This window comes from Taeniopygia guttata, chromosome 15 (genome assembly GCF_048771995.1).
Source record: "Taeniopygia guttata chromosome 15, bTaeGut7.mat, whole genome shotgun sequence".
NCBI lineage: Eukaryota > Metazoa > Chordata > Aves > Passeriformes > Estrildidae > Taeniopygia > Taeniopygia guttata.
In genome coordinates this window covers 1,858,306-1,886,304 of record NC_133040.1, presented here as the reverse complement: position 1 = coordinate 1,886,304, position 27,999 = coordinate 1,858,306, and the positions used below count along the sequence as shown (strand labels likewise).

The 27,999-nt window shown below is 54.7% G+C and overlaps 1 protein-coding gene across 3 annotated transcripts in view; it reads right to left on the bottom strand.

Annotated features, from left to right (window-relative positions):
- Positions 1-7,536: 7,536 nt before the first annotated feature.
- KSR2 (kinase suppressor of ras 2) overlaps positions 7,537-27,999 on the bottom strand; it is an 84,125-nt gene continuing 63,662 nt past the window's right edge. For 2 of the 3 annotated variants that reach the window (XM_041719439.2, XM_041719441.2), the window contains 6 exons: positions 23,525-23,621; positions 19,809-19,942; positions 15,743-15,874; positions 13,217-13,346; positions 12,509-12,642; positions 7,537-11,173 (listed from right to left, as the gene is read on the bottom strand). In XM_041719439.2, the coding sequence (XP_041575373.1) occupies positions 11,167-11,173; positions 12,509-12,642; positions 13,217-13,346; positions 15,743-15,874; positions 19,809-19,942; positions 23,525-23,621 (634 nt within the window). In that variant the 3' untranslated portion in view covers positions 7,537-11,166. Of the gene's footprint in view, positions 11,174-12,504; positions 12,643-13,216; positions 13,347-15,742; positions 15,875-19,808; positions 19,943-23,524; positions 23,622-27,999 lie in introns of those variants that run through there. The other variant, XM_041719440.2, reaches the window with a different exon arrangement.

Sequence of the window (27,999 nt, the reverse complement as noted above, 5' to 3'; positions counted from 1 at the left end):
TCCCACCTTATCCCCATGACAAGGGTAGTAGATGCACAACAATTCCCATCTCCCTTTAGGAGCACAGCACAACCAAATTCCCCCAAATTCCCCCCACAACAGGCACCCCAGGGCACTCATCCCATCCAGCAGCATCCCAAACCCTGCACACGGATCCAGCCCGGAGTTCCCCCCAGCCCAGCCCGGATCCCACTCACCACTGCACCCAGGGATGGCCACGGTGTTGTTTCCCAGGAAAACCAGTGCCAGGGCGCTCCGTGGGAGGTGTGGGAGCAGCTCTCAGGGCCAGGTGTATTTAAGGAGTGGGGTTGAGCAGGCATAATGAGACAATCAATCCTTTTTCCTCCCAGCGCCTCGGGCAGCTCTGCACGGAGCCAAGCCCGGGGGCAGGACCTGGGGAAAGGCACTGGTGGTGTCTGCCCAGCCATGGAGCAAGGAATTCTCACTGCCAGAGGCAGGAAAACCACACAGCCAGAACCAGGGAGTTCATACTGCCAGAACCAGGGAATTCCCACAGCCAGAACCAGGGTGTTCCCACTGCCAGAACCCAGCAATTCCCACAGCCAGAACCAGGGAATTCTCACTCCCAGAACCAGGGAATTCCTGATGCCAGAACCATGGAATTCTCACTGCCAGAACCAAGGAATTCCCACTGCCTGAACCATGAAACTCCCCCAGGCAGAACCAGGGAATTCCCACAACCAGAACCAGAAAATTCACATAACCAGAACGATGGAATTCCCACTCCCAGAACCCAGCAATTCCCACTGCCAGAACCAGGGAATTCTCACTCCCAGAACCAGGGAATTCCCACAGCCAGAACCAGGGAATTATCACTCCCAGAACCAGGGAATTATCACTCCCAGAACCAGGGAATTATTACTCCCAGAACCAGGGAATTCCTGCTGCCAGAACCAGGGAATCCCCATAGCCAGAACCAGGGAATCCCCACAGCCAGAACCAGGGAATTCTCACTCCCAGAACCAAGGAATTCCCACTGCCTGAACCATGAAACTCCCCCAGGCAGAACCAGGGAATTCCCACGACCAGAACCCAGCAATTCCCACAGCCAGAACCAGGGAATTCCCACAGCCAGAACCAGGGAATTCCCACAGCCAGAACCATGGATGTGCTGCTGGAAATGCAGAACGAGCTGGGAAGCAGCCGAGGGTTTGGGGTTTGGGGGCTCAGGGGCTGATCCCCTCGTGGGAGGGATCATTCCAGCAGCAAATCCATCCCCCACGGAAGGGGTGAGCAAGGAGCCGTCCCCATCCATGCTGCTGGAATTGGGGATGAATGGAGCAAGCAGCTGGGAATAAGAGTTAAGGGAAGTTAAATCCCAAAAAAGAGCTTGGCCATGTGGAGGAAGGGCCCATCGTGCTGAGCATCATCACCCATGGGATTTACAGGACCAAAAATATCCGAAACCCAATCCAGGGACATCAATCCCAATGTCCAGGAGCTCGGGGGTGGCTGTCCCCTCCTGCAGGCCCTGGACAGCAGCCAGAGCCACCAGAGGCTGTTGGTGTCACCAGGCACAGAGGGACAGCAGGGCCACAAGTGCCACTGCAGCCAGCAAACCAACCTCTGGAAAAAAAAAAATAAAACAGGTATTCCTGGAATGAGATTTTCCTTCAGGAATCCTGCTGGGAGCTCCCAGCCCGGCAGCTTGGCTGGGGGGAATTTGGCAGCATTGGTGTAGAAGGAAAAAATGGAGAAAATGGGTTCCAGTCCCTCCCTGCAGCATCCCAGTGCTCCCAGACTTCAATCCCACATGGAATCACCCTGCCCCAGCTGCCAGCCCAGCTCCCTGCATGGGGACAGCTCCTTGCTCACCCCTTCCATGGGGGATTTGCTGCTGGAATTATCCCTCCCACGAGGGGATCAGCCCCTGAGCCCCCAAACCCCAAACCCTCGGCTGCTTCCCAGCTCGTTCTGCATTTCCAGCAGCATCCAGGCTTTGGGAGCAGCTGGAGCCCGGCTCTGCCGGGTGGGGAGGGCTCTGCACGGGCAGCCTGCACACCGTGGGTCTGCCCAGGGCTGCAGGGGGCTCTGCAAGGGCAAGGGAAGGTTCTGGCACCGGGAATTCCCTGGTTCTGGGAGTGATAATTCCCTGGTTCTGGCAGTGGGAATTCCCTGGCTCTGGCACTGGGAATTCCTTGGTTCTGGCACTGGGAATTGCTGGGTTCTGGAAGTGGGAATTCCTTGGTTCTGGTTGTGGGAATTGCTGGGTTCTGGCAGTGGGAATTCCTTGGTTCTGGCTGTGGGAATTCCCTGGCTCTGGCAGAGGGAATTCCCTGGTTCTGGGAGTGGGAATTGCTGGGGTTTGCAGTGGGAATTCCTTCATTCTAGCAGTGGGAGTTCCTTGGTTCTGGCTGTGGGAACTCTTTGGTTCTGCCTGTATGAATTCCCTGGATTTGGCAGTGGGAAATGCTGGGGTTTGCTGTGGGAATTCCATGGTTCTGGCTGTGGGGATTCCTTGATTCCGGATGGGTGAATTCCCTGGTGCTGGCTGTGGGAACTTTTTTGTTCTGGCAGTGGGAATTCCCTGGTTCTAGCTGTGTGAATTCCCTGGTCCTGGCTGTCAGAATTCCCTGGCTCTGGCAGTGGGAACTCTTCGGTTCTGGCAGTGGGAATCCCTTGTTTCTGGCAGTGGGAATTCCCTGGTTGTGGCTGTCAGAATTCCCTGGTCCTGCCTGTCAGAATTCCCTGGTCCTGCCTGTCAGAATTCCCTGGTTCTGCCTGTCAGAATTCCCTGGTTGTGGCCCATGGCCATGGGGCTGGAGGAGGCTGGAGCTGAGCTGTCCCCACAGGAGCTGGTGGCTGGGGAGGATGGAAGTTCAGGCTGAAGGCTCATCCCCCGTGCCTGGCACCTTCCAGGAGGCTGGAATGTGTCTCTCCACCAGCTGGAAGTGGGGCCATGGAGCCAGGGGGTACCACAGAGCACCCCTACCCCATGGCTGGCCCTAGGATGGGGATACAGGGATTCCCTGACGCTCTCCAGAGCCTCCTGGGGATGTCTGGCACCCCGAGGTGCTGGGACAGGCCACCCACACCCTGGTGGGACAATTCCCCTCTGGGACACATCCTCCCTTCCAGGTGCTCTGGCACAAACCTCCAGTGTGGGATTATTTCCTTCAGCATCACCGACCCTTCCCCAGCCTACACGGACCTCACAGCACACCCAGGGTCCCTGACCCCCTCCCACCCTAACCCAGGCACAGAAAGCCACCCTGTCCCAAAAAAACCCCAGGAATAAATAAAAAACCGGGGCACAGGAAAACCTTCAGCCAGTTTTTCTACCTGCTGCTGCCCAGGCACAGCTCGTCTCTCTGGAGGAGGCTGCGGGTGTCGAGTTTAGGGCAAAAAATTGAGGATTGGGAATTTCTCCTCCTTCCCAGAGGAAAGGCTCCTGCGCTGGGAGCCCGGCAGGAGCTGCCTGCACTCACTGGGGTCGGGTTTCTGTCCCCAGGGCAGCGTAAAAATAGAGGTGAGGAAAGAGAATCTGCTGAGCAATGGGGCAGCAGGAGCGGGGCTCGGGGCAGGGCAGCCCCTTCCCCCGGGCGGACTGGGACCCCCGGGGGCTCTCCCCGGCTGGAATCAACCCCGGGGCTGTCCCCACCCGAGACAGCCCTGGGGAATTCACCCAGCTCGGCTGTCCCAGCGCAGGGCAGCCCTTAATGAGCTCATCAAGCCCTAATGAAGAAGTGGAGCTTTAGGCAGGCAGGACCCCCCGGGCCGTGCTGGGGTGGCTGCGGGGGGCTCAGCCCAGCCCGGCTCCCCCCGAAAGCGCCGGCCCTGCGCTCCTTGCGGCTCCTGAGAAAGGCCGGGCGAGCCTGGGGAGGGACATAAATCAGAGCCGGGACAATGCCCCATTGTGGGGCTCCGCCACAGCCCCGGGGAGCACCGGCCCGGGGATGCGGGACCAGCCCCAGCCCGGCTCCGAGCTGTAATAATGGACAGGGCTTATGCCTTTATCGATGTTCAGCTCTTTGTTAAAAAGATCAGCCGGGCAGGGGGCTCGACACGGAGCTCGCCCCCGCTGCTGGAGCTTTTCCCCGGCAGCCGAAGGGGAGAAGGCTGCAGAGGCTGTCCCTGGAGGAGTCTCCGTGGCACACTGGTAGTTAAAGGTGCAGAGGTGTGCGGTCTGTAGCTGAAGTCCAGCAGCATCTATCCCCTCTCCTTCCCTCCTGGTAACACCAGGAATTGTTGTTCCTTTGCTCCTGCTTCCCACAGCCCAGCCTGGTCCTCTGTAGGTTATGGTGACAGCTCAGACACAGACCAGGGACGTGGTTCCCTTTTCCCCATCCAGCCCCCTCCGCTGTGCCCAGCCTTCCATTTAGGGGTGTTTTCATCCCCAAACCCCCTCCCACGATTCCACTGGTCCATTTTGCATCCCGGTCCTAGCGTGGGTGGGGGTGTAGGTGATTCCCAGGAGCAATTAGCTAATTAACCTCTCAGTGTCAGCACTTAGCTCAAGCCCAGGAGTCCCAGCAAGGCTGTTTTGTTGGTAACACGAGCTGTGGATTGTGCCCCTGAGCCCTGCCCTGCTGGCACCGCCGGTTCTCGGCTCCTCGCCAGCCTTTTCTTCTGCTGCTGCGGGGCGGAAAGGGGGACCCAGCGCTGTCCCCGGCGGGGTCCCCCGGGGGGCAGAGCCTTGTGCCCCCGGCCAGGACCGACAGCCGCACCTCGGGGGATCGGAGGTGTTGAGTGCGGCTCAAGAAACGCCCTAATTTGGGGGCAGAATGACACAAATCAAGGCAGATTCGTGTCTCTAGCCACGGGTGAGCGTCCCTGTGCCTGTCCCTGCACACACACACACACACACACACACACACACACACACACACACACACACACAGATCCCCACCAGGAGCACCCAAAGGTGTCCCCAACTCTCCGCCGCCGCTGTTCAAGGGAATTTGGGGGATATTTTGGACATTTCTCACCGTCCTGGTGCTGGCGTCTCATTAACCACAAGCCAGGAGCGAGCTCAGCCTCCCTGCGCTGGGCCCTGCGGTGCCACCAGCAGCTCTGTCCCCGGAGCTGGAGTCACCAGTGCCAACCAGTTACACACCAGCGCTGCCCAGTTACACACCAGTGCTCACCAGTTACACACCAGCGCTAACCAGTTACACACCAGCGCTAACCAGTTACACACCAGTGCTGCCCAGTTACACACCAGTGCTACCCAGTTACACACCAGCACTAACCAGTTACACACCAGTGCTAACCAGTTACACACCAGTGCTGCTCAGTTACACACCAGTGCTAACCAGTTACACACCAGCGCTAACCAGTTACACACCAGCGCTAACCAGTTACACACCAGCACTGCCCAGTTACACACCAGTGCTGCCCAGTTACACACCAGTGCCAACCAGTTACACACCAGTGCTGCCCAGTTACACACTGGGGCTAACCAGTTACACACCAGTGCTAACCAGTTACACACCAGTGCTAACCAGTTACACACCGGGGCTAACCAGTTACACACCAGTGCTGCCCAGTTACACACCAGTGCCAACCAGTTACACACCAGCGCTACCGAGTTACACACCAGGGCTGCCCAGTTACACACCAGCACTAACCAGTTACACACCAGCGCTGCCCAGTTACACACCAGTGGCAACCGGTTACACACCAGTGTTAACCAGTTCCTCTCCAGACTGGTGGCAGCCCCCCAGCTTTGCCGAGCCCCCTGCTCACTGCACATCCCCGGTGTGACCCTGAGCCAGGCAGGCGGAGCGCCCATCCAGCGGTGGCTCTTCAGCCCCAAATCCCGCATTTCTCCCGCCGGGAGGATCCATCCGAGCAGCCCCTTCCCAGCAAATCCCCCTGGACGCTCCGTGCCGCCCCCCGCCCGGGCTGAGCCGGCTTTAATTGGTTCCAGCTCCTGCAGGCTTTGGAAGATGAAAAGCCCTCGACAGGAGAAGTGTGGAGCCTTCATGGTTTATTAATGGCGAGCCATCATTATTTTACCTTTCAAGTGCTCGGGTAGTGGCGAGGAGGGAAGGAGAGGGGGGAAACCGTGTGAACTTCCCGTGATTTTTCTCCTCCATCTCCTGGGTGCTCCCACCAGCCAAGCCGCCGCTTTTCCAGAGGGGCTGTGCCCAGATGGATGGTGGCATCCCGGGCAAACAGCCGGGAGAGGCAAACAAAGGCAGCAGCAGCTGCCGGGAGCCTCCGGGGCTGTCGGAACTCAAAATGTCCCTCAGACATTTTCAGAGGTTCCAGGCCTTGGTCAGAAGCATTTTAGACCCTGGCAAACAGCAGAAAACAGCTGTGATCTTGAGTTTGAACCATGGAATGAATTACCAACTTTGAAGGTGGAACAAGCAGTCACAGAGGGTTCGATGGTATAGTAAAAGTAGTCACAAATTAGAGGGTAAAATTTTTTAGTATTGTACAGGGGGGTTTTAACACCTGTACAGGGGGGGTTTTACTTTGTACAGGGGGGTCAGGAGTTCTAAGATGGAGGAAAGTGGGCCTGATCCTTTTCTTCCTCCTTCTTCTTCCTTACCTCCATGTTCTTGGTGATGTTGGCATTTTTCTATTGGTTTAGGCTGGGGACACACTGTCCAACGTAGGTGACAGATATTGGCACGTTATTGTAAATCCAGCACAGGTAGTTTGTGGTATTTAATGTTTGTACCATCCCACTGAGGGCAGAGCCCCGCACACTGCCCTGCAGGACAGAGCTGCGGCAGGGCAGCAGAACATGTTAGAGATAAACAGAATAAACAACCTTGAAACAGCACAGACCAATTATGGCTTCTGCTTTGGCAGTGGGGCTGACAGACAGAGACTTTCTACAATCTCGGAATCACCAATACCCACAGATTCCGACACGGGGCTCCATCACCGGGCTCAGCATCCCCCCGGTGCCCACCCCCTCCACCCCTCTACTGGGCACAGCCGGCTGGGATCCATCTCCCGGAATCTGCCCAATTCCCAACCTGCTGCTGCCTCAGCTCCCATCTAAGCGCTGGTTGGGAATTATCATCCCCAAAGGGCTGAGCAGGAGGGAAAAAAGGGATTTGGCAGTGCTGGACAGGCTCAGGCGCTGCCAAGGCTCTGATGGACTCATCCCCACCCCACCACGGGTAAAAATTCCCGGGATACAGCGAGGAGAGGACGCGGAGCAGCACAGGGCAGGGCAAGGTTTTTTCAAATGGGTTTTGGTGGTTTTTTTATTTTTTGTTTTTTTAGGGTTTTTTTTTCTTTTTATTGGCATAAATAATTCATACACTGTCACCTCACCAAACACTGCACAAGAAACCACGGGAACAAATGGCTATCCAGGTCTGCAGGTCCCAGAGAGATTCGCACCCAGCCAGACAGCAGAAATTAGAAATTACTTTCTTCAAGTGTAGAAAACGTTAGAAATGTTCCTGTACAAATTTACAGCGGGGAGAATCCATCGTGCCTTTCTCAGAAATTCTTTTTTTTTTCTTTTTTTTTTTTTTTGTGTCTGTGGTTTGTGGGGGTGGTTTGTATTTTTATTTCTCACCAGCTTCTATTTTTCCGGAGGTGTTGTGTTTTTTTTTTTTTTTTTTTGCAACGACGACAACAAAATATATATATATATATATTTATATATATATTTATAAAAAGAAAAAAGGGGGTGGAGGGAGGAAAAGGGAACTGAAAATCAGCTCATTCTGCAGAACTACCACGGAGAAAACGAAGCAGGCCAGCGAGTTCAGTTGGAAACTGTACAGGATTGAGGTCTGTATATATCTATATACATACATATAGAGATATGTATATATATCCATATATACCTTATGTACAAGGCAATGGAACACGGGAATTTACAGGGACCTGAAATTAAAGGCAGCGCTCGCAGCTGACCAAGCTTCCCCCGCAATGTTGGCAACAAAAATAGATAAATTCAAATAAATTCATAGTAAGTCAAATAAATTAAAACAAATTCATAGAAATTCCATGAAATTCAAATAATTTAAAATAAATAAAGGGTGAAGAAAGGAGGAAGGCTCGACCCAGGGCACTTGGGGGGCAGAGAGGGGCTCAGCACAGAGCCCTTCTCCTCACACAGCCAAAGAGGCCGAGTTCCAGGCACCAGCTTTTCCATGGAATCCTAAATGGGCACAGGGAGGGTTGGGCTGGGTGCTGGGAGGGAATTTCTCCTGGTGAGGGCAGGCACAGGTGCCCAGAGCAGCCCCTGGGTCCCTGGCAGTGCCCAAGGCCAGGCTGGATGGGGCTGGGAGCAGCCTGGGATTGTGGATTGTCCCTGCCCGTGGGTTTGAGGTCCCTTCCAACCCAAACCATTCCATAATTCCAGGCTCTAGGAAAGGCTGAGCAGCTCCTCCACCTCCAAGACATTCCTTTCTGCCTCCCATCCGTCCCAAATCTGCCCCACCCCAGCTCCTGCCGCGCTCAAGGACTGGATAAAAGCCATGGGGGCCGAACTCTGAGCTCGTCATTCCCAGAAATTGCCCGGTCAGGGCTCAGCGGGGATTTGGGAATTTGTTGGTTTGGTGGGTGGGGTTTTGTTTAAATAACTAAGACTTTAAAAATAAGAAGGAATGATGGAAATAACGTGGCAGCCTGAACAGCTGGAATGGAAGGGAAGGAGCTGCTCCTCGGAGCTCATTTGGGATAAATTCAGGACAGCTCTTCTGCCATCGATACCATTGTGCTGTGCCTGTGGCTGTACCACAGCCAGGGGAGAGGGGAGGAAGAGGGTGGAGAGCAGGGAGAGGTTGGCTGTAGGAATATTAATTTCTTCCAGATGCCTAAAATCCAGTGGAGAAAGGTGTGGAATGAGACAGGACAAGGGGAATGGCTTTGAAGTGAAAGAGGGCAGAGTTCAATGGGATATCAGGAAGGAATTGTTCCTTGGGAGGGTGGAGAGGGGCTGGGATGGAATTCCCAGAGAAGCTGTGGCTGTTCCTGGATCCCTGGCAGTGTCCCAGGCCAGGCTGGATGGGCTTTGGAGCAGCCTGGGACAGTGGGAGGTGTCCCTGCCATGGCAGGGGTGGGATGGGATGAGCTTTGAGGTCCTTTCCCACCCAACCCATTCCATGGTTCTGTGCAGAGCTGCAGCCCAGTGAGGCCCTGACACCACGGGGAGCCCACCCAGCACCCAGCACCCCTCAGCTCATTGTTCCTCCACTCCTGGCCCATAAAATCCACCAGGAGTCTGCAGCAGCTGTGAGACCCCACGGGGGACACATCAAGGTGAGACCACCTGGGACACCAGGAGCAAACCCACGATGACCCCTAGACAGATCTCATCCCTTCCACCACAGATCCACACAACATCCACCAGGCTCCAGCCCTGTGCCACCCTGGAGATGACCTCCAGCCCTGGTGTCACCTTCTTCTCCCTTCCAAGACCTTTCCCTGTCTGCTGCTCCCCTGGGAATTCCCACCTGCTCAGCACCCACAGCCCCACACCAGCAGGACAGCGCTGCCTCTGGAGGGGGTCTGGGGATTGGTGACACCTCCCCGTGCCCCCCCAGCACCCAAAACCTCTGGGGAAGGATTTGGTGAGCATTTTGAAGGCATTGGTGAGAGCTCAGAGAGGGTTTAGTGCAAGGTTTGTGTTTCGTGCAGAGGGAGGGCTGGGGGAGCAGGGGCAGCTGGGCTGGGGAAAAGGGCAGGCAGAGCTGGGATGGGCAGGTGGGATCAGCCCCAGGGACCCCAATTGTGCTGCTGGGGCAGGGAGCAGTTAACCCAAACCAGGGCTCAGCCCCAAAAGCCATCCTGCCCCATCCCAGCTCCATGCACTGCCCCCCATCCCAAAAACATCAGCAGGAGACTCCTCCAGATCCTTTTGGCGGCTGGATCAGCCCCTCCCTGCTCCTGCCCACCTTGGAATTTTCACACATGCACACGTGGGGGTTTTAACACCCCCACAATTAAAATCCCATCTCAGCCCAGCTGCAATTAAGTTTCTAATCTTCATTTACTTATGCTAAAGCACTCCCAACACCAGCGAGGAGGAGCTGGAGCAGCAGCCAGACAAACCAGGGCTGCTTGGGTTTGCAAAGCCTCGTCAGGGCTCCAAATTAAAGCGAACTGAGACTACAATTGAATTATCTGGGATGGTTCCTGTCAAGCAATTATGCTCCATGAGAGCCTGGGAATGCAATTTGCTCTCATCTGACAGCTCATCCGAGGGGCTGGAGGGCCTAGCCGAGCTGGGGGGGAGAGGGAAATACCAGCACGTGGAATTCAGGTGGAAACTGCAGCTCCCAGAGAGAATTTTTGGGGAAACTCTGGGATTTGGCTGATGGGAGATGAGCGTGTGGGGGAAAGCGGTGCTGGGCATGGCTGAGATGTGCCAGAGTGGGGCTGGGAGCTGCTCTGTACAACCAGAGCCTGCCTGCATTCCCAGCCCAGGAATGAGCCCGGGAAGGCCACAGGAGAGAGGATGGACCCCAATTCCTGCTGCCCTGCTGTGGCCAGCCCCAGAGCACCCCCAAATCCCGGTTTTGGGGAGCCAGGAGCAAAGGCAGGAGCAGCGCTGGCTGATGAGACACACCCCGGGCACAGCGGATAAATTAACGGGAATGCGGAGATGGGCCCCGCTGGCAGGGAGACCCGCGGGGGGACAGAAAGTGGCCGCGGCCGGGAGGGGGAGAAGCCACTCGTGAAAGGTCAGCGCTGCCCACCGAGGGGCCGCGGGGACAGCGGGACAGATGCATTTCCCCGCGGGGGACAGCTAATGGCAGTGGCACTCCCTGGCCCCGCAGGATCCGGGGATAAACTCATGAATCAGCGACATTCCCCCCCTTTTTTGTTTTTTTTTTCCCACGACAAAACCGCAAAGAAATAAATAAAGGGAATTAAATAAACCCACAGAGAACCGAGAAGAAGCCCTCCCCAGCCGAGCATCGTCGTGAGCACTGGATGGGGATCAGAGGAGCCCTGGGGATGAGCTGAAGTCATTGTCCTGTGGGTCACCGCCGCTCGGGGGTTCTGTCCCCAGAGCCACCACCCGCTGTCCCGTCCCCCCGCGGCCGGGTGCTCCCGGGGCTGCTCCGGCTTCCCGGGATGGAGAAACGCCGCGGGGGAAGAGCCCCGTTCCCGGCCCGCTGTCGGCCCCGCTGCTCCTCCGTAGCGCAGGCTGGGAAGCGGAGAGGAAGAGGAGACCCGCTGGGGGAGGAAGGCACCGTCCCATAACTCCTCCCGTCACAGCCTGGAGGGGACACAAGGAGCAGAGTCAGCGCTGGGCGCCTCCTCCCGTGGGAACGTGGGGGGTGCAGGGAAGATTTTTTGGGAAAAAACCTCCTGGAACGGCTTTGCCACTGAGATGCTCCCAAAAGCTGCGGCACCCGGGGAAGCCCTGAGCTCCTGCACCTCTCTGCCATCCCTGCCCGGCTCCTGGAGCATCAGCCAGAGGGGAAAGGGCTCCTTGGGTACCGCTCCCATCCCTGCATCCAGGATCCCGCAGGGTTTTGTGCCCCGATGCCTCGGATCCAGGGATGGCAGAGCCGGGGTACCACAGCCAGCTCATCCCCGAGCACAGCCGGGATCCCTGGAGCCAGCAGGACCTAACAGGAACCTTCCAGGACCTAACAGGAACAACAGCCAGAGCCGAGTCCCTGTGGAGGGAATCAGCTCCGGTGCAAAGCTGAGCTGGAACATCCTGATTAGCAAAAGATCGGGCCGGTAATTAACAGGGAGCTGCAGGGCAACCCCAGCCCAGGGCAGGCAGAACGTGGCTCAGTGACTGGAAAAAACATTCCCAAACCCAGCGGAGCAATTCCGCAGCTGCCTCGGGGCCCGGCATCCTCCAGCAGCCCCTGCCCGGCTGCCGGAGCCGCCCTGGTGCCTGCTTGGAGCGCGGCTCGGTAATTAACTCCTCTCCTGATTAACATCTCCCGTTCCCGGAGTTTTGGGGGACACCTGGCCGCGGCATTTGCGGGTTCCCGGCAGCCCCCCAGGGACAGGGAGTGGCACCGGGGACATTCCAGGCGCTCTTGGGCCACCCAGCTAAGGAAGAAAGGCAGTCTGTTATCAGCAGCAGGAGAAATCGGCATCTCCCACCCTCTGTAAGGAGCAAGAGCGATTCCTGAAGCCCCGAAAATGTCCTGACTTCTCTCCCTGAGCTGACATCTCCTCCCCTCCATCCATTCCCATTTCCAGCCTCCGGGGATGCACGCTGGGAGCAGGAAAAATCCCCCCCGTGAACGCCACCCCCGCACGGGCGAGATTTTGGTTCTATTTGTCACAACATGACAAATTCCAGGGAGGAAAATGAGTTTCTAAGTGATTGCTCTGCGTTTTGCCTGCTGTTCCCAATAGGGCAGATCCCGAAATCCCAACTGGGGCACCCACTGACGCCGTTTCCTGGAGCACAGGGACGTGACTAAGCCAAAGCAAGGGGACAGAGCGGGATTTGGCCATGGGAGAAGAAGGGATCAGGCTGGAAGCTGCGATGGCTGAGGGGCTGGGAAGGATCCCTGGGCAGGGAATTCCCCCATCCGTGAAATTTGGGAACAGGGGAGGATGGGCAGGGATGGGCACTTACTCTGCCGACTTCCAGAAGTGGCCGGGGTGGGAAAGGCGGCGGTTGCGCTTTGGCAGTTTCTCCAGCATGTCCATGAGCTTGGTGAAGGTGGGTCTCTCCTCCTGCTCGTAGGCCCAGCAGAACAGGAGGATGTCCTGGAGCCACAGGGAGAGCGCGTGAGGGAACCCAGCCAGGCCCTGTCCCAGCGGGAATTGAGCCAGTCCCGCTCCCACCACAGCCCTCACCCCCGACGGCCACGCCACGAGGAGCACAAGGAGCACAAGGAGCACAAGGAGCACAAGGAGCACATCCTCGGGAAGGGTTGGGATGGAGGGGATGTGTCCATCCCATGAGGCTCTGTCACCATCATTGGATTCCTGTTAAGAATTGGGATGGAAGGGATGTGTCCATCCCATGAGGAACCATCTCCATCACTGGATCCTTGGGAAAGGCTGGGATGGAGGGAATGTGCCCAACCCATGAGAATGCCACTTGCATCCCCACATCCTCCCGAAAGGCTGGGATGAAGGGAGGGTGTCCATCCCACGAGCACCCATCTCCATCCCCACATCCTTGGGAAGGGCTGGAGCAAAGGGAACGTTCAAGCTGAGCTCAGCAGCAGGACCAGGCCTGGCTGGATGAGATGGGCAGATCCAGAGGGTTTTCCCAAGGGCCCCACCAGCCATGTCCCAATCCATACACACCCACCCAGGGCCCCGCAGCACCTACCGAGATCTCCTTGCCCATCCCGATCTGGCTGAGGTTGGGCTTCATCCCCCTTCCCACCTGCCAGATTATTGCCTCCGCTGGCTGCGTCTTGAAGGGCCATTCCCGGGCGTGCAGCTCGTACCAGATGGTGCTGGTGGGAGACACTGGGAATTAGGGATTCAGGGTGGGGAGGTGTCCGGCCACTGCACCCACATCCAAAGTCCTTCCCTGCTCCAGAACCACCTTGTCCAGGAGATTCTTCATCCCAGGTGACACCAGAGGTGCTCAGCCCTCGATAGAGAGGTGTCACCTCTCCCATTTCCCTGGAGCAAGCTCTGATTGCCACCAGGGGAGATCCCAGCCCGTGGGAAGGAGGAGAGGGGCTGATGGAGGCCCAGGCAGAGCCATGCTGTGACATCAAGTGGGGTTGTCCCACCTGGATGCAACAGCACTGCCCATGGAGCAGCTGAAGAGAGGATGGTGGGGCTGCAGCTGCCACTCCAGCAGAATTCCAGGAAGGGATGAGCCCAAGAATTCCCTTTCACTCCAGCTTTTCCCTTTTTCTCCTCCAAAAAGCTCTCCAAGCTCCAAAAATCCGTCCAAGCCGTGCCATGACCCATCCCAGGTGTCCTCACCAGGTGATGGCCACGTGAAGCCCCGGCCATCTGCTCCCGCTCTCATTGCTAAGCCAAGCCCTCTTTTCCGTGAGGAATCCCAAATCCAAGGGAATATCCCAAAACGAGGGCATCACTGGTGGGCACCCCTGTGGTTTTCCGCCCCCGCTACTGCCTGGAAGTTTTGCATCATCATTTTCTGGCACCCGGAGCCTGGACGGGCCTGGATTCCCACAGTGCCAGCCCCACTGTCCAAGGCAAAGTCCCTGGGCCTGATTTTTCCTCCCAGGGATCCCTTGTGATCACTAAAAGTATCAAAACTCAGGGACAAATCACACCAGGGTGGACAAAATCTGTCTGAAAAAAGAAAAGATTCCTCCCTGGGTTAGAGAAGGGTTAGGGAAGCTCCCTGATTTCAGGAATTGGAATTCTGATTTTGCACAGTTCGGCTGGAAATCTCAAAAAAGAAAAAAAAAATTGAATAATGGGAGAGTTATGTGGGTGCAGAGGAATGGGGGACTTGGGCACAGGACAAAATCCCCAGGAGGAGCATCCAAGCACTCTCAGATTGGATTTAACACATCCAAAGCGTTAATTCCAGTTTCTCACTGGGAGTTTTTGTCATCTTTAAAAGAACTTTTCCTCTTGCTGTCCCTGATCCCCAAATCCCTGGAGGGAAGTGACCCCTCTGGATCATCCCTGAGCCTCCCAGCCTTGATGGAGAGCAGCAGAAACAAGAAAGTGGGAAAACGTGGGGAAACCTTTTCATCTTTTCAGGAAACTCACGCTTTCCATAAGGGCAGAGCTCACGATTGAGGAAAAAAAGGGAAAATTACGTCTCCCCACCCACTCTCACTTAGTTGGATACGATCCTTTAATTACCTCTTTATTTCTGTGCTGAAGTTGTACCTCAGGGAGGGCAAAAAAAAAAAAAGAGCCAGACCCTTCCAGCTGTAATTACTGCAGGTTTGATGGGAATATTGCCTCGGATAATGGGCCCACGCTCCCTAATCCCACAGCCTTCGAGGTATCCATGAGAAAATTAATCCTCTGGGTAAAGAGGAAAGGTTTTGGGAAAGGTTTAGCGGGGTGGAATTGGGCTCGTGCCCTCAGGGAGGCTTGTGGGCAGAAAAAGGGCAGGAGGAATGAACCGGTTTGCTGAGGAAAACTTAGGAATTCTCATTTTCTTGGCTTTTAGCAGCTGCTCGTAGGGCTGGCACCACCATCAGCCCCCTGCAGAGGCTGGAGGGGTGAACTGGGGTGTCCAGGGGCTCCAAAGCTGTGCCCCCAACCTTTGGCATCCCCACCCACCATCCAAGCACTTGCTCCACAGTCCCCGCCCCAGGAGGATGCAGGGGAGAGATGAAGCCAGGCTGGCATTCCCGGGATATTCTGGATCCCAATCCCTGGAGCCACCCGGATCTGTGGCCAAAACAGGAAGATTTGGTAATTTAGAGAGAACTGGGGTGTCCAGGGGCTCATGGCTCCAACCTTTGACATCTCCATCATCCATCATCCAAGCACCTCCTCATTGGTACCTGCCCCAGGAGGGTGCAGGCAGAGATGATGCCAGGCTGGCATTCCCAGTGGGATACCCTGGATCTCATTGCCCAGCACCACTCTGGTCCAAAAGAGGTGCATTTGGTAATTTGGGGAGAACTGGGGTCTCCAGGGGCTCCCAGAGCTCTGTTTCCACCCCAGATGGCATCCTCAGGATACTCTGGATCCCATTACCCAGAGCCAGCCTGCTCTAAAACAGGGGGATTTGGTGATTTAAGGATGCTTTCACTCCAAATTTCTCAAAGCAGAGAGGTTCTCCCAGCCCAGCATGGGAATTCCAGGAGCGTCCCCTTGGATTTGGGACAAGCCAAGAGCATCCTCGTCCCCTCCTGTGCCCAGAGCAGCTCCCACCTGACCCAACCACGGGACTCACCCCAGTGCAAAGACATCCGAGTGCTTGGAGAAGGGCAGCTTGTCCTCCTCGGTGTCGGGAGAGAGCTGCCGGATGATCTCGGGGGCCAGGTGGCACAGCCAACCGTTCTGGATCCGCAGCTTGTTCTCCCTCCTGCCAGGACACGGAGCCGTGGCTGCCCCGGCCCAGGGCACCACCACATCCCCAGCTTCCCACCCTCTTCCCGAGGTTTCTAAGCCTGGTTTTCCCCACATCATCCTTGCAAAGTCAGGTTTTAACCCTCCTCTGGAGACGCTGGCACAGCTGTCCCTGCCAGGCAGCAGGACAAAATGGGATACTGGTTCCTGCCAGGACACAGAGCTGGAGCTGTGGGTACCCTGGAGCACAGCATCTCCACATCCCCAGTGAGCAGCCCCCAGCTTCCCACCCTCTTCCCGAGGTTTCTAAGCCTGGTTTTCCCCATGTCATCTTTGCAAAGTCAGGTTTTAACCCTCCTCTGGAAATGCTGGCAGAGCTGTCTCTGTGCCCAGGCAGCAGGACAAAACTGGGACACAGGATGGTGGCTCCTGCTGGGACACAGAGCTGGAGCTGTGGGTACACCAGGACACAGCACCACCGCATCCCCAGCTTCCCACCCTCTTCCCGAGGTTTTTAAGCCTGGTTTTCCCCACATCATCCTTGCAAAGTCAGGTTTTAACCCTGCTCTGAGAAATGTCCCTGCCAGGCAGTAGGACAAAATTGGGGCACAGGATGGTGCTTTAGGGGATCTTTGGCTCTTCCAGGCTGGTGATGGGGATTTAGGGTCTGCTGGGGCTCCTGCTGTGCCCTTTGCACCAAAACCCCTGAAAGGATCCAGGGGTAAAGTGGGGATGAATTCTCCCAGTGCTGTGGTTGGAGCAGGAAGCTGGACAGGGAACCACAAAGTGCCCGTTCCAAGCAAACCCATCCTAAAGACACAGCCTGGGAATTGGTGTTTTCAGGTGTTTGGCCCCAAAACAGCCCCTCCTCCAAGCCTCCAATGGCACCTCTCATGGGAGCAGCCTGGCTTTGTAACAACCCCTCATTTCACCTCCTCTGTCCTTCCTCCACCTGCCCAGGCTCCCCCTGCTCGGGATAAACACATTGGAATCCTTTGGCCAACAGCTGAGGATGACACTGGGGACTTCTCCATCCCTTACATCCTCCAGCAGGCCCCTGGGATACACTGCTGGCTTCAAAATCCCTGGATCATAGCAGTGGTGACACCTCCATCGTGTGTCTGAGGCCAGGTTCAGCAGCAGGAGGGAACAAAACTGTCCCACCTCACGCTGGGCTGGAGAGGGAAGAGCCCGCTGGCTCCTGCCAGGAATTTCTCCCTGTTTGGGCTCAGAATCCTTGCAAATATGGGGATGAACAGGGCTAAGGGATGGCTGTGGGGTCATCTGTCCTCCTGAATGTCAGCCCGGGGCTAAAATCCCACGGGACACCCTCCAGGGATGGGGTTCCACCCCAAAGCTGGCTCACAATCCCAAAATGGCACAATGCGGATCCTCCCGCCTGCAAAGCCCTCCCCATTCCCAGTGACGGCTCTGGCCGTGACCAGAGGGACCCCCCTCCCTCGGGAGGGACACTGCCACTCCAGGGAATGGCTGATGAGGGCTCCTTGTCCCCTCTGGGGTGTCCATGGCCCCTCTCCACCCACACCACGGCAATCAGCAGCTCTGGCACCGCTCGGACCCTCCGGAGTGGCAGGAAAAGCTCTTGGGCACAGAGGGGAGGCTTCCAGCTGCCCAGCACCCCCTCCACCCTCCAGCTCTTAATTACAAACCAGCATTAAGCACCTGGGCAATTAAAAAGGCTCGGGCTGGCTCATCCTTCCCTGTGCCTGCCTCTCCTTCGCTTGGACCTGCTCCAGCACCCTCAGCAAGGCTGGGTTTGCTCCTGGGGCTTTTATTTCTGCTTTTATTTCTGCTCTGTGACATTCCACAGGCAGCCTCGGGATGCTCCAGGGACTGGATTGGCACAGCTCATCCCTGGCCAAGCTTCTGTGGGTTATGAGCTCCTGGCAGTGAGGGCTGGGCTTTAATGGGGTCTCAGAAGTGGCTCAATTACAGCAGTTTGAAGGTTTATGACCAAAGTTCACCTGACTTCACAACCACACCCAGCTGAGCATCTTCCAAGCTACCCCCAATGCAAAAGCAGCAGCAGAAGAGCTCCTCAGACTCCTCAAGACCCACCTCGTGCTCCTCCTAATTCCAGAGCAGCCCCACCGAGCCCAAGAACATTTAAATAAAGGAGGAATAAATCTGATTTCAGCAGGATGAGACCCCAAGTCACCAAATCTCTTCAGGAAGTGTTTTAAGCCCAGCAAAACCAGCTGAAGAAATGCCACCATCACCTGACCTCCAAAAATTTGCTTCCTTCCCAACAGATGTTTTTCCAAGCCTCTAAGGACCTATAATTGGGATTTATCTCCTGTCTTCGTCTGAGAGACACCAAAACCAGCAAAAACCCACCCTGAAAAGGGGAGAACAGACCTGCAGACACTTCCTATTCCAAAATTCATGGTGGCTGTGGATCCCTGCTCTCCTCTCAGCTCCCCTTCAGCAGAAAACATCTGCTACCAGCAGCCCAGGGCACACATTTTCTCATTTTCTCCATTTTTCCAGCAAAACCCTGCTCATTTCTATCCAGCCTTGCTTTCCTGGCCATCCTTCCTCTCCTGAGTCATCTCCTGGATTCTAACCCCACAAGGGACATCCCAATCTCGGGCAGAGGTGGCCACATATCGACCACCTCATCAGAAATCCCATCCCCCCATTTCTGATTCCATCTCTGGAGTATCCCTGACCTTCACAGCAAAGATTCCTGACAAAGGTTTTGCACAAATCCTCGTTCCCAGCTGGAATGAGCTGTGCCTTCCTCCTGGCAGGCCCTGAATCCCAAACCCCCCACCCAGCAGCCAAACCAGAGGCAAATCCCAATTTGCCACAGCGGGAGATCCTGATTTCCTGGCTTTGCAAAGTTTTTGGCCGATTTTGTGCTGAAATCCATTGATATTCATCCAGGCAGAGTGGAAAATCTGGGAGTGCATGGTGTGGGATGGAGAGAGGCGGTCGCTGCTGTTTCCTCTAATCCTTTGAAATCATCACTGGGAAATTGGGGGGAAAATCCATCATTTCCAAAGTTCTTGTTATCTCCTGAGCCTCTTTGCCATGGAGATGGAAGGACCAGGAGAAAACTGCCCAAGCTTGGGCTGTGCTGCTCCCTACACAAAGGGTTTAGAGGGAAATCCGACATCAAGGATTTAGTGGGGAAGGTGGGAAAAGTCAGCAATGTTCTTATTCCCCACTTGAAAAAAACATGGAAAATATAATCTCTGTTCTTCCTTCCCCACTTCTGTTTCCTTTTTCCAGCTTTGCTTTTCCTCCTTTCCACAGCTGCTGGAACTCTTTTCCCTGCCATTCCTACAGCTGGAAAACCTCCCAAACTACCGGGAAAAGAAATTTAATAAGGAACATTTACCAAAACCTTCAGATTTAAACCCTCCGAAACCCCAAAATGTCACAACATTGTGAAAGTCCCAAGCTTGGCTCTCATTTTCCATGTCTTGCTCCATGCCCAGCACAGACACCATGGCCAGATGTCTGTGACTCCCAAAATGTCACAGGAGTGGGGACAGCACAGGGATGGCACCGCTCAATCCAGGCAGGAGATGAAGCAGATGCCAGGGAATTATAACCATGGAAAGGGAAAAGCCAAGGAATGAGCCAGCCCTGCTGCCACAGGAGCATCTCCTGGCTGGCTGCAGGGTGGTTTGGCCATGGAAATGATGCATCCCGTGGGAAGAGGTGGGTCCAAGGGGCACAATCTGCCTCTCTGAACCAAAACTCCGGAGGCTCACACGCGGCATCGCGTTCCTTCCTATGGATCAAAACCAACTCCCTTCGAACAGAGCAGCCCCACGGCACTCAAAGGCCTCTTGAACTCCTGCCTGCTGAGGCTGGAGACACAAAGAATCACATGGAGAGGGATTTTTTGGGATCTTTCCCCACATTCCCAGCTTTAGGGCACGGGGAGGAGCTCCAGTGTGTCCATGTCCTCTTACCTGCCCGCTTGGAGAACCCCGGAGATGCTGAAGAGCCCGAAGTCGGTGATCACCACCTTCCCATTGTCGTAGAAGACATTCTTGGACTTGAGGTCCTTGTGGAGGATGCCCTTGGCATGCAGGTATCCCATTCCCTGGGATGGAACAGAGAGAGGAAAACACCCCAAGGTCACACAAGCGGCACAAACGGGCGGGATAACCCCGGAGTGGCGCCATTCCCATGGGATCCATGAGCCAGCAGGGCACATCCGAGCTGGACCATACCCCCAAAGGGCCCTGCAGGACGGGAAAGTGTCTGGAGGGGATGGGCTCCTGGAGGGAGATGGGATTGTGGAGTGGGTGTCCCAGCTGCCACGGCGCCCACTCATCTTCCTGATTAATCGATCCCACAGGAAAAATGAGCGGCAAACCCACCCGGCAGCCGCTCCCCCGGAATCCTCCGCTGGGAAATGGATGGTGATGATGTTTTCTCCTCCGTTTTTTTGGGGGCTGGCAGAGGAGGGTAATAAGTCACCGCTCCCCACAGCCCTGGCGGAGCCATCGGCGCTTCCGACGGCCCCATCCGCCTGGAAACGGGCGCCTCGCAGGAGTCCTGCCTTCATTCCTTCCCCCCAGGAAAAACTGCTCGGCGGTTAATTAAAATTACTGCTAATGAGGCACAAAAAGGCCATGGGTGGGAAATCCAAACTCTCCTGTTTAGCCTCGGCAAATCAAGCAGACTGCCGGCAGCTCCGCGTGGCGGATGTTCAGCTCCGCGGGATAATTCTGGGAATGGGGAGGGGGATAAAACACATTTATCCCAACTTCAGCAGGGATTTTCATGCTGTCCCACTTTTCACTCCCCTAAGCAGACTCAGAGAAAACTTGATCTGCAGGATGCTGCTGAAGGATCAACGACCAACAGGCCGACAAACTGTTGCTTAAGAGGGAATATTGGTTGTCTGGCACTGCAAAAGGGGGATTTATTAACTGGAATTCCATGGGGATCCATCCATCCATCCTGAGTCTCATCTTTTCATCTATCATCATTAACCACGCAGGCTGTGCGAGAAAAATTTATTTTTAAGCTGGTGGCTGATGTGGAGCCAGAAGCCTAATCCAAATTCCACCATCTGGAAAAAGGGGGAAAACAAACAGAAAAACACCCCAACCCAGCAAGATATGGGAGTTTCACTGCTCCCCGTGGGGAGAAAAATCCTACAGAGCTTCTGCCAAGGGATGCTGAAGGGAGGAAAGGATTTGGGGCTGGATGCCAGGACCATTCCAGGCACTGGGATTAATTAGGGGTCTCCAGTTCCCAGCACATGAAATAATGATGAGGTTTAAAAATCAGCTTTCAAATGTCACTGTCACCTCCAGAAAGTGCCAGGGTGGAGCAAGGAACAGCATGCCAACGTTTCCCTGCCCAGGTGCACTGCATGGCCCCGAGCATCCATGGATGAGCCCCAGTGCCACGGGAATGCTCTGCAGCCCCTTCCCATTGTTTGAGGGTGGCGGGACCCCAGAGCAACATCAGGACCTGGCTCCCACCTGCTCCCACTTCCAGCGGAGAGCTCATCTCCATGGAATCATCAAACACAGCCTGGCCTTTGCTGAAGGAATTTCTCCAGGCAAACCCCAATCCCTCACCTCGCTCCATGCAGATCCCACCGCAAATTCCAGCCCTGCCACCTCAGCCCCTGGGATGATCCCTGAGGAAACACTCGGGGCCCAGTAACGCCTTCATTTGCTGGGCTGTGTGAAAGGCCAGCTCCCTCTGCCGGCACCGCTCCCGGGATCAATCCTCCTCCCCCTCCCCAGATCTCGGGATAACCTTGCACCCACTAATCCAAGGAGCTGAGCAGCTCTCACGTCACATTCCAGGACTCAAAGGATAAAACCCAACAGCTGCTGTGACTCCGCAGCAAATCCAAAACCTCCGGACAACGCGGCTCCAAGCCCACCCCAACCAAGGTGTTGGGATTTCCCTTCCCAACACCCACCACTTCCCAATCCCCCAAAACATCTGCTGGAGATTGGTGGGCAAAGATGGGAAGGTTGGGAAGCTGCTCCTCAGCAGGAAGGCCACGCGGTTGGGTCATGGCATCGTGGCAGGAATTCCACAATTCCACAATCCAGGAATTCCCTTTGGTGCTCAGGGAGAGCCTTTGGAGCTCTGCTAATTCCTTCAGGGATTTGCAGCGTATACAAAATCCCTCTACCTCTCAACCCCACAGACTGGAAGTTTTCAACCTGTTCCTAACAGGCTCCAGCTGCAGAAAATGAGGATCTCAGCCTCATCCTCAAAACCCACATGGAGCAAGGAACCCACGCAGGGAAAGGGGCTGAACAGAGCTGTTATTCCCGCTGGGAACACCTGGAAGGAAAAAATCCTGAACACAAAAAGGGGGAAAAATACAAGGCTAGACTGTGATGCTTCAAGTGTTTGCTCAGCGGGAAAAATCCGTGTCTAAAAGGTGGAAAACATGGATCAGAAGTGGGAATTAGGAAGGAAGAGGCTCTGGGCTGCCTCAGGCACCCCCAGCTCAGGCCATGGCTCCAAGGTAGCTAAAGGTTCAGGCTGTGGAGAGTCCAGGGGGATTGAAGGAATTTAAACTTTAAAGTTAAAACTGGTCTAAATAAACACAAAATAGGCAATTTAATAAGGACCATCCAAGGAAAAGGCATTGCCCAGGAAGTATTGCTGAACATACCCTGCTTTTAACCTGGGTTTGAATATTTAAGGGGGAGCTAAGGTCTGCCAGAAAACCTGATTTTCTGTTGTTTTCCCTCAGTTAAATGTGGGATCAGCTCCAGTTTGGGCTCCAGGGTGGAAGTGTTGGCTGACCTTGAGCAGGGCACGGGGGCACTGCCACAGCTCCCACGGCAGGGCATGTGCCAAACATTTCTGGTGATAAATATGCTTGGAATCACAGCACAACCCCAGTCTGGCAGACAGCTCAACACCTCAGTGCTGCTGCTGACATCCCATGGGAAGCTGTGAGGGCTCAGAACCCAAATTCCCGGCCACTCCACCATGCCACAGGAGGATCCTGCTGGGAATAGTTTATAGGGACATGTCTGAAGTGTGGAAGATGCACTTGGAGTCATCCCTGGGACAGGAGAAACGTTTTTAGCTCTGGAAAATGTCTGTGAGCTTGGCCTTGTGGCACCATGGCACGGATTTCTCCAGGAGCCTCAGCCCTGGGAATGTTTTATGGGAATACTGGGAATGCTGGAAGTGCCCAAGACCAGGTTGGACAGGGCTTGGAGCAGCCTGGGATAGTGGATGATGTCCCTGCCCATGGTAAGGGGAGGAATGGAGTGAGTTTTAAACTCCCTTCCAGCACAAACCATTCTTGTATTCCATGATTATTACATTTATTTTTTTTTTCCAAGAGGAGAGGAATATCCCACCAGGAACTCCCCCACAGCAGCAATGCTGGATTTAAACACCTGAAATTCCAGCAGGGAAGAGGAGCAGTGACCAGGATGAGCCCCAATCATGGGGACCCCATGGAAGCTTTGGTGCCATCCCAATTCAGCCACGTGAGAGAGGTCAAAGACACCTGGATTTTAAAACCAAGGAGGTCTGTCCTGCCCAGAATCCTTGGATTTTAAAGCAAGCAGAGCTATCCTGCTCAGAATCCTTGGCTGCTCCTCCCCTGCTCCCCAGAACGGCTGGACTGGGCTCTTGGCTGGGAATTTTGCTGGATCCAGACCCCACCAGACCATACCTTCACAATTTCTTGTGCTATCTGCCTCGTCTTGTTGACATCCAGGACAATTTTGGCGTCCCTCACCACGGAGTAGAGAGTCCGTCCTTTACACAGGCTGGAAGGACAGGAAAAGGGAAAGAGAAGTTACAAATCCTCCTGGAGAAACAGCCCCAGTTTATAAAGCAGGGAACTGTAAACAATCCCAGGATTTTGGCCAGATTTTGGCCTCCTGGCTCGAGGCAGGGTGAAGATTCTGCAGGGAACTGGGGGCTCTTCCCAGTTTGGCACTGGGAAGGAGCTCTCAATGCTCCTGGCGTGTCCTGGTGGCACCACAAGGGACAACCTGGGCTGGCCCCTGGCTTTTCCCTCTGTCCCAGCCCGGAGCAAACCACCTGGTCCTCCTGCCTCCGAGTTTTTGTGCAGAACTGGCTGTGGCTCCCTCCTCCCTCGGGATACAGAGCTCACAGATGTAAAATGAGTCAAAAGAGATAAAACAAGGAGGGGAAAAAAATCCCCCAACCCAACCCCAAGCACTGTACAATGTCCTCCAATTTTCCTTCTCGTACCAATTACAGTAAAATCTATTTACAGAGCCTTAATTACCAAAGGCAGCTGGATGGGGGGGGGGGGGGAATGGATATAAACCAATTAAAAATATATTGACATTTGAATATCATAATGGAGGACGTGGGTGGCTGCTGCCTCGACTCCGGCCCACAAAAAAAGAGCTTTTTTTTTTTGCTTTTCACTATCCGCCCACGCTCATTCCAGGCAACTTTGGAAAGATGAGACTGGATACCTGTGCCTGGGAAATAAAACACCCAACACACAGCTTGGTAAAGAGGTTTGGTGACTGCATATGTTGATTTGATTCTGTTCTGGTCAACAAATTAAAAGTTCTGGGGTTTCATTCTGCTGCTCTGCCCCAGCTCAGCCCCACTGCTTTCCCCATGCCCAGTTCCTCCTGCCCTGGGAATTCCAGCATGTACTGGTTTGGATTCATCCCCAGGGAGAGGTTTTGTCCTTTTTGGGTGAAAATAATCACAGAATCATAAAAGAGAATCCCAGAGTGGTTTGGGTTGGAACGGACTTCAAGGACCAGATAATTCCAGACCTCTGCCATGGGCAGGGACAACTTGGATGAGGCTTGGAGCAACCTGGGATAACAAAAGCGTCCCTGCCCATGGCAGTGGGTGGAAGGATGAGCTCTAAGGTCCCTTCCCATCCAAACCATTCCACGAGTCCATGAAACCCAGAAAAACCCCAAACTCCAGAAGCTCACGGATACAAAGGATCCTCCTGCTCCTAGGGCAGAAGCTCCACATCACTCCATGGGCAGAGAGCCGAATTTTCAGGACAAGCAGTGAAACAGGAATGTGATCAATCCCCACATCCCACAGGCTTTGGAAAGACAACAAAGTACCCTTCCAAATATTTCCTCACTGGGAGCGTTAGGAATGTCCTGCTGCACCAAGTGAGCTGCACTGGGGATCTGGGCACACATCCCTGAGTGCCTCCTCAGGGATGGTTTTCCTTGCTCAGGTGTCCCAGCACCTCCCTGAGCATCCCAGCTGGATTTAGCCCCGAGGCAGCTGTGCTCCCTCTGAGCCGTCTTCCCATCTCCTGCAACACTTGGACTGCAGTCAAATAAGAATTTGCTGGAGATGAGGATCCGAGCACTTGGAAATCAGTGATAAATCCCCGGGTTTCTGTAACCGGAATGAATCAAAGTGTGCAGAACAACAACGGACGTGAATTGTCCTTCCACCACCTGTGTTTTTCTACACTAATTTGCTACATAAACCCACCGAGCTGTAAGCTCTGCCACACAACAGCCTTTTGCCACCTCCACGACCTGCCTGCACACACAGGAGTTCCCCCAGCCCTTCCCAACCCCTGGAAAACACATTCTCTCCCAGAGAAAACCTTTCTACAGCCAGTTGCCTGTGATCTGAATTGGTCACAAATTGACACTGGAAATGCAACGAGTGGATTAGCGCTGGAATGGGGCTGGATTCCAGCCCTACAGTGAGTTAAGGTCAGCTGTTTTCCTGGGAAAGGGTTGTTTAGAGGAAAACCCTCACATTTCTGCCTATCTGAACTGCTGAGACAACCCCGAGAGTGGAGCTTGCATCCCTTCGCTGGTGAGATCCCCACCTTTCCACTTCATTTACAGGATTCCCAAATCCTTCCCAGCGGATGGAGCCGCTGCAGGAGTACAGTCAGACCTGGACTGGTGGCACCAGGACATGTCCCTGTCACCTCTGCTCCTCAGACCCTGGCAGAGCCACCAAAGCAGCCCAGGTGCTTCTCCCCTCTCCTCCATGAATAAAGGCTCCGAATGAATTCACTGAGCGCCCGCTGCACCGGCACATCCGACTTTTCTTGCTGGATAAGGAGCTGCCAACACGGAGATAAAGCCTGGTTGATACCTTTTATGCAGCACCTGAGCCCATTCAGCCACCACCTGCAGAACCTTTTCATGGCACAGCTCCACAATTCCGCTTCTCCTCGTTCCTCAATCGCTCCCCATTCGGGCAGGACAAAGAGCAGCGCCCGGGGCACGCTCGGAGTCTTCTGCCTTTCCACTTGGAGAGGTCTCTGCTGAGCCTGGCTTTGAGGGACACGGCTGTGGATGACAAGGCCACAAAATGCCTCCGCTTGATGCCAAAAACAAGGCAGATAATTTGCATCTTCAGATGGATCCCGGGTTATTCAGCGCTGAAGTGAAAATTCATACGGAATTCTTGTCTTCTTCTCCCAAACTTCTCCGTCCCAGCTGGCAGGAGAGCGAATTGATGCCACGTGCCCTGGTGCCACAAGGTGACCAAATGCCATCCAGAGCTGGGGGATGGCTGGGACAGAGATGCAGAGATCCTTCTGGGAGTCCTCAGGAGTGCACCTCATCCCATGGCACATCCACATCCCGGTGCCTTTCCCGGCATTAGGACAGGCCCAGCCCCATCCTGCTGCAGATGCCACTCTCTATTCAAAATGAGTTTTTGAAGTGTTCAGCCAAGCAAGCCAAATCCCAAATTGCTTTATAAACACTCTGCATTCCCAACGTGGGCTGGAGACATCAGCAGCGGGAGCTAAGCCAAGGCGGCTCGCAGAGGAACAATTTGGGATGAGGGAGGAAGAGCTGGAGCGCTGCCTCTGGGTGTTTTTGTTCCATGGGAAAACATCTCATCCGTCTTCCAGCCCTTGGGGTTTTTTACCCCTCTCTGCAATATTGATGGTCATCAGCTCTGCACTGGTGGCCAACACATCTACATTGGTGGTCATTGTCTCTACATTGACGGACATTACTCCTACACTGGTGGCCAACACCTCTACCTTGATGGCCACCACCTCTATACTGGTGGCAATCACCTCTACACTGATGGTCATCAGCTCTACATCAGTGGTCATCACCTCTGCATTGATGGCCACCACCTCTATACTGGTGGCAATCACCTCTACACTGATGGCCATCAACTCTACACTGATGGCCACCACTTTTACATTAATGGCCACCACCTCTATACTGATGGTCGTTGTCTCTACATTGGTGGCCACCACCTCTACATCGGTGGCCATCACCTCTACATTGGTGGCCACCACCTCTACATTGGTGGCCATCGCCTCTACAATTATGGCCATCAGCTCTACATTGGTGGCCACCACCTCTACATTGGTGGCCACCACCTCTACATTGGTGGCCACCACCTCTACACTGGTGGCCATCAGCTCTACATCAGTGGTCATCACCTCTGCATTGATGACCACCACCTCTACACTGATGGTCATCACCTCTCCATTGAGGGCCACCACCTCTGTGTTGGTGGCCATAACGCTACATTGACGGCCAACACCTCTGCCTTGATGGAGATTCCATCCTGGCTCCTGCTCAGGAGCAGGGATCATGCCAAGCTCACAGCCTGGCAGTTGTGGGGCACATTCCATCACTCCAGGAGCTTTGTGCTTCCCTTCCCTCTTCCCATCCGCATAAACGCCCGTTCAATTAAAGAGGTGATAAACACCAGAGCCCGGGAAGTTCATTCCTTGCTGGGATATGGATTTATAGGGAAGCAGCTTGGATACCATGGAGACAGCCAGCACTACAGACCCAGGGGAGACACTGGAGGAGAGAGCGAGGTGGGGAATTAATAAAAAATGCTTTCATATAAAAATACCTCTGCTCCCAGGTTACATCTGTGCTGCAAGAAAGACACGGCAAAGAATGCTTGGATGCTCCCACATTCCCCAGCAGTTTACCCACTTTGAGGTTTTCATGGAAAAAGGACCCTTTGGGGAATGTTAAGAAAGAAACATCAACAGGAACCACTGAGCCAGGACTTATTTGATTTCATTTGAGCAGGACCAGAGAGGGAAAGAAGGAGCTCTGCACATTCCAGCACATTCCTGACTTATTTAGGAAGTTTTCCAGTTGTTCCCATATATTGGCTTGTTTTTCTCTTTTCCCAGCATCTGGCAACAGTGCTTTTGGAACT